The 8,284-nt window shown below is 46.9% G+C and overlaps 1 protein-coding gene across 1 annotated transcript; it reads right to left on the minus strand.

The window, feature by feature from the left end:
• Positions 1-200: 200 nt before the first annotated feature.
• slc38a2 (solute carrier family 38 member 2) lies at positions 201-7,969 on the minus strand. The gene is made up of 16 exons (XM_017431597.3): positions 7,682-7,969; positions 6,572-6,707; positions 6,408-6,489; positions 6,200-6,315; positions 5,387-5,460; positions 5,207-5,299; positions 5,051-5,126; positions 4,519-4,601; positions 4,386-4,444; positions 4,148-4,300; positions 3,973-4,052; positions 3,769-3,869; positions 2,439-2,563; positions 2,204-2,348; positions 2,016-2,113; positions 201-1,533 (listed from the first exon to the last, which is right to left on the minus strand). Exons 2-16 carry the CDS (start codon positions 6,697-6,699, stop codon positions 1,429-1,431), a joined length of 1,518 nt encoding a protein of 505 aa, XP_017287086.1. The 5' UTR covers positions 6,700-6,707; positions 7,682-7,969; the 3' UTR covers positions 201-1,428.
• Between the last annotated feature and the right edge of the window lie 315 nt (positions 7,970-8,284).

Here is an 8,284-nt window from a genome sequence, read left to right on the forward strand (position 1 = left end):
CAGGATGGTGGCCCTGAGGACCAGGATTGGACACCCCTGTGATAGATCCTCCATCAGCCTTCACACAAACGTCCGTTTCGTCCCACTTGTGCAGAAATATGAGGACACCGCTGACAGAAACGTCTTCAGGCTTTCAAATCTTTGTCCCACCGAGACCTACCAGGACAACGAGGGGGGAGGAGGAGGAAGAGGCCAGACTGTCGAGTGTAGCTGGTTTTTTATTTGGACATTATTTACAAAATATACATAAATATGTTTCATTGAAACAAGAGTTGAATTCCGACGGGCAAAGCCCTTTTTTGCTCCTGAGGTCAGCGGAGGTTTCGGCTCCTCTCTGACCGCGCTGCGCCAAAAAGAACAATTTGATCCATCATCTTTGTATTCAGGGGGCTTAAAAAAACATCACGAATTTACCACCGTTTTTCTGTTTTAACGTCTCCGATGCTTTCTTTTTTTAAACGAAACAAACCATATTTACATTCGAACACAACAGATTATATGTACACACAAACGCGTAGATTTATATATATTTACACAATATATAAATATAATAAAATAGATGACACTGATTTCACGGTCTCCCATAAATAGATGACAAAAACAAAGATGGATAAGCCCCGCCTCCTGACAGAACGCTGGGCTTCATAGTTGTTCTTTGTCGCTTCTGTAAGTGTAACAGGTGTGTTTTTATTTATATATATATACTGTAACCACTGCACGTGGTCGAATTCAAAGTATTCTCCCAGAAAGAAAAATAAAAATGTGTCCCTTCCTTCCGCCCGGCGGCTCGGCGGACCACCCCCCAGAAGCAGTAGTGTTGCTGCCGCCCGAACGGAGACATTCAGAACGCTGTGAGGTGTGAATACGGTCCGAGAGGCGGAGCCGCAACGGCGACGGTGCAGAAAAGCCTGAAAATACTGAAAATGTGACGTTTGAATTTTTTTTTTTTTTGAACTTGTTGAACTTCAAGGTGCTCTTCGACACGCAAAGAGTTTTTTTTTTGTTGTTTTTTTTGGCAAAGTTTAAAAAAAAAGAGATCAGTTTAAACATAACCGTGGGATAAATGTTCCAAGTCCGTCCCTTCCCTCGGCGCGGTGTTGGCGCCGAGCGCGGAAGGTCACATCTACGGATTCGTTTTTTTAGCCGTACCCTAACTACAGAAACATATTCGAGAGTTACGATAAATAGAGAATACGAAACGAAAAACAAAGAAACACCATCTCCGTGGCGTCCGACGGCGTGCTGTACAGAGTTCAGATACATCCTGTAGGAATGGCGTGGAAAAAAACAAGAAAAACTGAGCGTCAGGTGAGTGTTATTTCTTTTGTTTTTAGGGTTTTTTCCTTCGTTCGTGACCGGCTCTGATCTTGGTTTGTGCATTTGGTTCCGGTCCATCTCCGAGAGCGTCGTAGGAAAAAGCTGCGGGTTTTAGTGTCCGTCATCGCCGCCGCCGCTGTTCATGGCCCAGTCCACGATGATGAGACTCATGCTGCCCACCATGACGACAATTCCACCGATCAGGAACAAGATGGCCTGGGGGAGGGAAAACAACCGGACCATTAAACTGAGACATTAATCGTCAAGTTGTTGCTAAATGAAGCGCTGCAATACACACGCTGCGCCACTAGGTGGCGACAACCTTCACCTTATAGAAAGATGTTTAAACTTGGCTAAAGAGTTTCCAGTTGTGCTTTGTGATGGGTTTTTTTGGTAAAGTTATCGATTTTTAATCACACGACAAACGTTAGCAGCAACAGAATCAGAATGAAGTAAAACAAAAGTGGAAGAATTGGTAAAAAGAAATAAATAACTGCTCCATTTTTGTTTTGGCTTCTAGGGTACAAACTAACAGCGCGCATCTCAGTTTTCTCAAAAGCTTCATACCTCAAGTACACGCTACTTTTGAAAGTGTTTATTTTATTTTCTTAAATCCTATATTTTTGATAGGAGGAGCAGAACTATCCAAAGGAGTGTAGACAGGGAAGAGGCTGTAAAGATGTCCCATAATGTCTTACCCCAATCTTTTGTTTAGAGTTGATCGGCTCCTTCTTGACCAGTTTGATGTAGAAAGCCGAGGGCAGGATGAAGATCAGCATCGAAGCAGCGGAGGCACCTGAGAAAAGAGGAAAAAGGAGAGTAATTCTGGTCCCTTCGGTTCTTTAATGTCCTCTTGTTAAGACGTCCAAGTCGTGCAGATGCTCACCAAAGAAGCAGAAGATGTCCTTGATGGTGGGGACGAAGATGACCAGGAGGTTGGTGCCGCCCAGCAGGACCATGGTGATGATGATGTGGCGGATCCAGCTGAAGTCCTTGTTGGGGCACAGGAGGTGGCTGACCGACGTACGGATCTGCACAGAAGGAGACGAGGCTTTTAACGTTTAGGTCGGCTTATTTCCACTGACGGACGCTGTAAGTAAATCCATTTTGTTGATGCTTACGGGGAAGAGCACGACGGGAACCGTGAGCGTGACGGCGGCCAGCACGGCCAGACGGACGACCAGCAGAAGGACGTCCTTCTTGTAGAACCTGGAGTACGTGTGCAGCAGCTCGGCTTCCACGTGGACTGAGCCGAAAAAAGAACAGAAACCGTCCGTTTAAGTACAGATTGTACGAAAGTGGCTAATACACTTCAACACTACAGCTGCTAAATTAATTCAGTTTAAATGTTTCAAAACAATACTGACTTTGAACCAATATGTCATATTCTAACCAAGAATATAGCTAAACTACAACACAGCTACTGATTTTCTGCAAATCCACGAGAATAAAACCAGACCACTGGTTTCAGGAGCGTTTTAAAGAGGCTAGCTTTGCTACTAGCAGGCTAAAAAAAATAAAAAACATGTTTCAAATTGATAGTTTTTTGTGGATTAGTTGTTTAGCTTTTCTTGAGCGACAGCTAGACTTCATTTATACCATGCTAAAAGGAAAAACATAAGCTTTTTAGCATGTTAGCATACAGAAAACAGCATTCTAGCTAGCTTCAGCTAAATGCTACACTCCAACTTGTTATATTTAAATAGTTAGTAAACATTTTTTTAGGTAAAAAAAATTGCACTTTATTTGCTTAGAAGTTGTTTTCAAACATTAGTATGTTAGGGTTAGAACAAACTTATGCTACGTGTTATGCTAAACGCTAGCTTTAGCTATACCATTGTCCGTGTTAGCATACGGACACTAGCATTCAGCTGCTAGCTCCAGCTAAATACTACACTCCTTGTTACATTTAAATAATTAGTAAATATACTTTTACGTAACAAAATGTATTTTAATGTTTATAAGTTGTTTTCAAATATTAGCAAGTTAGGGTTAGGGGAATGTTATGCTAAACGCTAGCTTTAGCTTGAGCACATTAGCATGGACACCACTTGTTGTATAGAAAGTTTAGTTTGTAAAATTTAAAAGTGGTGTGAAATATTATGTTTGTCACTAATATTGGGTACGTCTGAACTTGTGTTGGATAATTAATAAGTGAAACTGAGATTCTACACTTTTTTTTGATGAGAAAACGGAAAAGTAGTCAGATTTTTCCCCTCACCCTAAAAATACCCCAGCGGATTGTGTGGTTTTTTGTTGTGACCAATGTTTATTCATCTTTTATTTTTAGGTCTGAGCTCCTATGTAAGCGGCGCAGTGTTCCGGGAACACTTCTGTCCAAGCCACTGAAATGTCCTAACGAGCTGGGACACGCTGGCACCAGCTGCAGCAGGTGGGTGCTTTCACACCCGCCACACGCCGCTTATCGCGAGCAGAAAACGGACGACTCACTGTTGAAGGTGAGGTATCCGAAGACGGCGGCCAGCAGGTACATGACGAACATGGCCAGGAAGGACACGTTGGCGACGTTCTGCATCTTTCGCCGAGAGCGACTGCTCGGGAAAACACGGCAGAGGACATTTTTATTATTTTTATAAGACCAAAACCGTTGAAGGTTAAAGCTGCGGTTTAGAAATGTCCAGCAGGGGCACTCACTCTTTGAGCTCCTCGTACATGGGCAGGATGGTGGGGTGGCACACGAAGGCAAAGATAAGGATGGGTAAAGCATAGACCGTCTGAAATTAAAAAAAACAGGAATATAAACATTCACAGACGATTCCACGAGCTTTAGTTCGGCTCTAAGGACGTTCTGAACATTGAGGAGCTTCACCTGGGAGTTGAAGACCACGTATTTTGGCGTGCAGGTGTCCTCGTCGTCTGTGGAGTTGACGCTGCTGAAGCTGGCGTTCATCCTGTGCGCGGTTTCGTTCGAGGACTCGGGCATCGGCAGAGGGCACGGGATCTGGAACTTCTTGATGATCACCTACAGGGAAAAGAAAATTCAACATCGGCTCGCAGCGACGGAGGACAGAGGAAGTTCGTTCTCACGGGGGTTTGGTTGTACTCACCACGATCAGGAAGAACACCATGCAGAGGAGCGACAGACCACTGGTGTAACCAAGGTAACCTGAGGGAGGAGAGCCATGAATGAAACGCTTCTTTGTTTAAAAATTCACTCGAATCATTCGTCACGTTCCTTACCCAGGTTTCTGAGCAGCGAGAGGGGCAGGATGATGCTGAGGGACACCAGCAGCACAAGGTAGTCTCCGTTGATGTACCATTCACTGAAACGAAGGGGGAGGAGAAAAAAATCAGTCTTTTTGAAGTCGGGGTGGCGGTGAGCTCATTGTGCGCTCCCGTCTCCACACGGCACCAGCCTTCCATCCTCTGAAGGAGCTCTTTGAAGGACCCACACACACACACACACTACTCGAGCGGGAAAACAAAGGCGCCGCTTCACCTTCTCCAGACACTTGAAAAATCAAAAATATGACAACAACCGGCAGCCATTTTGCTCCTCACGCCACTCAAATCTACCCGTTTCCATTTACTTTAACCTCGTTTTTTTTTTAAATCTCCTTAAATTCAAAAATCTAAACTAGACATAAACAGTAAAGACCTGAGCTGTTCCCTCGTTATCGCTTCTCACCACTAGTGGGTGCTAAAGAGCCACATTTACTGAAATTGGACCATTTCCCCTTTAAGTCCCTGTTTTCCCCCAAAGGAAACTCACTCGTTGTTGGCTCCTGTGAACGCCTGAATGACGATGGGCAGCTCGTATTTGATGATGTAGAGGTAGCTGGACATGGCTGCAGAGACAAAAGCGAAGACACTTAGAACAAATAAATAAAAATGTGCACATATTCGTGCCTCGCTGTCCGGCGCTCACCTCCGATGTTCTGCATGGTGATGGCGCAGGAGGCTGCGAGCTTGCCGGGGAACCCGAAGGCCTTTTGGCCCAGCTCCTCGTAAACGCGGGCGCCTTGGGAGAGGAGAAAGGAAAACGGAGTTAGCGAGCGGCGTTTGACCGCGGACACGCTGGGGGTGGGAGCTGGACGGCTGCGCTTACCTCCTTCGTTGGCCGTCTTCAGCAGCAGGTGGACAGAGTACAGGGAGAAGACGGCGACGGCCACGAGGAGAATCCTGCCAACGCACAGAAAGAAACGTAAAGTGAAAACCAGACTGGGTCCATATTGTCTCAACTAACTTCCTGGTTTCATTTTCGTTAAGAGCGCCCGACTCCAAAGGTTTCCTAAAAATATCGCCCCCCTTCTGAACGTCACCCGGGGCTGCGTAACGGGCGCGAGCTTTCCCTGAGTGGGATCCTCTTAACGCCTCTGCTGAGGCAGCACGGCGTGTCCTGGGGTATTTATAGTCCAGGTGGAAATTAATCCCCCCCCCGGCGCTGCCATCCGAGATGCACCGCAGACGTCACCGGCCTCTTCTTTCTTAGAAGGCCATCGCCTTTCCTAACCCCGGCGTTCAGCAGATACGCACTCCGGATGACCTTTTATGGGGGGGGACCGGTCGTTACAGGAAGTGATTGCATCAAACTCGGACGCAGGGCTCAGGTCAGCAGCTCCATTCATGACCTCCTACGTTAGCGTCTCCGTCTCTGTTTACGTAACGACAGGCGCAGAGGGATTAACCCGGCTAATCTGCTGCCGCCCCGTGTTTGCCAAGCGGCCATTGGGTGGCACCAAATCAGACGGGGAGAATTCAGGTGAGGAGAAACGACATCTAGTCCTCTTAACCCTCCCGAAGCCTGATCTGAGCCGCGCTCTGGAAGCGTGAGACTAAACCGCGCCCGCCGCCACTCCCCGGCCGACTTTACGATGTTTTGTTTGCTCGTGAAAGCTTCGTGGGTGGGAAGGAGGCTTACACAAACAGGGCGATGCCCGTGTTGGCCATGGCCCAGGACAGACCCAGGATGCCGCTGCCCATGATGGCATTGCCCAGGTTGAAGACGGACATCCCGAAGGAAGCGCTGCCTTGGTGCTGAGGGGGGGGGGACACAGAAAGGTGTTCAGGAACAACGGAGGCAGACAATCGTTCTGGAACATGCTGAGGAGTTAAAAAAGGGTGCTCACGTATTCCGTCTCATACTTCTTCTTGCCCGAATTCACCTCTGGGAGGAAGTTTTGGCTCTCGGCGTCCAGGTCGGGATACTGGCTGCAAAGGGAGAGCACAGACCTGAGTAAACGTGTTCAAACTGTAGGAGTGGGGGGAGAGGGGGGTGGGGGGGTCACCTCACCCGTCCAGGGGGACCTTCTTGACGAAGCCGGAGTACTGGAAGTCGTTGCTGTTGGTGCTGCTGCTGTCGTCGTCCGGCGCGGCGCTCAGGCGCTTCATCTCGGCTGGGGGCTGTCTGTCGCCGGGCATCTTCAGCACTGAGGGGGGGGAGAAAAAAGGGCAGCGGTTAGAGTTTGGGTTCCTCACCCCCCCTCCTTCCTCTTTTCTTTTTGTATTGTTCTACCTGCTCCCTCACAGAGCTGCTGCGCCTTTACGCATCAGGTCACGTGACTGTTACTGCGCGAAGGGAGGGGGTGATGACGCATCGGTAAGTGGAAAAATACCAGAGTTACATCCTGCTGCCCATCAAGCAGCGGCTCCTCTGAGGATGCTCCACGCAAAGAAAAAATTCCGCAGTGCGCGCCACTGACTTTTTACCCAAACCTCAGCATGCCAAAAAAAAAAAAAAAAAAACACAACAAAAAGAGAGAGAGGGGGGGATCTTTTTGTAGCTCAAGACACATTATGACATGACATTAAGAGAAGAAAAAAATACAAATAACTAAAAATGTTTATTTCTTATTCTTAAAAAAAAAAGCGCAAAAACCCAAATGGTGTCCTCCTCCCCGCAGCCGGCTCCGACAGAAACAAAGACACGTGTTGTTCTCCATTTATGGACACGGCGGCGGTGTGTCCATTTTTTCCGCCCTGACTCATGCCCGGATCACACACACACACACACACACACACACACACACACACACACACTTAAACACACTCTCTCTAAATGTGCGGCTTTTACGTATCAGAACCGCAGCATCTCTGTCACACATCATCATTTATTTAAACGTTTTAAAAACGACCTCATCTTAGTTGTTCCTCCAGATTTCAACCTTTAACAGCTTCTAAAGTCATTCATTGCCTGAACAGAAATGCCACGAGGCTCAACACACCGTTTATTCGTGTGGAAATAAAGCTGAAAAAGCTGAATTCAGTTAATTTATTCCAACACGACGAGCTTTAATTATTAGGCACAGAAAGGCCTTTTTTATTTGAATATTTGGCTTCCTGTAATCTGAAAGCGCACCTCCTACAGCTGGTAATTTTCCACCCTCGCAGAAGAAGATCTTACCTTTTCACAGGATGGAGCTAAAAATCCTTCAGTGATGGAGATAAAGGAAAATCAGAAACAAAAATAAAGACAAATCCGGAGGATAAAAATTAGAATGATCCTTGACAATGAATGAAAGAATCAGGTCAGATTTTTTTTAAAGCAACAAAAAGCAGCTCGACTAGAAATACTACAAGGAACTGATTTTGGATGGATTTGTTTTAAATATATATATTTAAAAAAAAAAAAGAGGATTAAATTCCCGGTGATGAAACGCGTTCGGACAAGGAGAGCAGCTCGGTTCTGATGGAGGGGGATGAGGGGCTGATGCCTTTAATGGCGAGGAAGCTGGGAGGGATCAGCCTGGGTGGAGACTGTTTTACGCACGGCGGTGACGCGCGGATTGTATACAAACAGAGAAAACCACAGGCTGTCCCAGGAGGGGCAGAGGGAGGGGAGAGGGGGGAGAGAGGGGGGAGAGAAAACTTCAATTCTTCAACAGAGGACAGAGACAAGTGTCCAAACAGAGCTGTTTCCAGCGGACAGACCACCGAGGACAGACCCCGAGTTAGTTCAGCGGAAACGGCCGCGTTAGGTATGGAATAACAACAGTGCCAAAAATGT

The sequence above is a fragment of the Kryptolebias marmoratus genome, linkage group LG1 (genome assembly GCF_001649575.2).
Source record: "Kryptolebias marmoratus isolate JLee-2015 linkage group LG1, ASM164957v2, whole genome shotgun sequence".
Taxonomy (NCBI): domain Eukaryota; kingdom Metazoa; phylum Chordata; class Actinopteri; order Cyprinodontiformes; family Rivulidae; genus Kryptolebias; species Kryptolebias marmoratus.

Coding starts and splice junctions, on each gene's coding strand:
- slc38a2 (XM_017431597.3), bottom strand. CDS start 6,699: ATGCCCGGCGACAGACAGCCCCCAGCCGAGATGAAGCGCCTGAGCGCC. Junction 6,316..6,407: donor AGAAGTATGAGACGGAATAC/GTGAGCACCCTT, acceptor CCCCCCCCTCAG/CACCAAGGCAGCGCTTCCTT. Junction 5,461..6,199: donor ACGGGCATCGCCCTGTTTGT/GTAAGCCTCCTT, acceptor GTGCGTTGGCAG/GATTCTCCTCGTGGCCGTCG.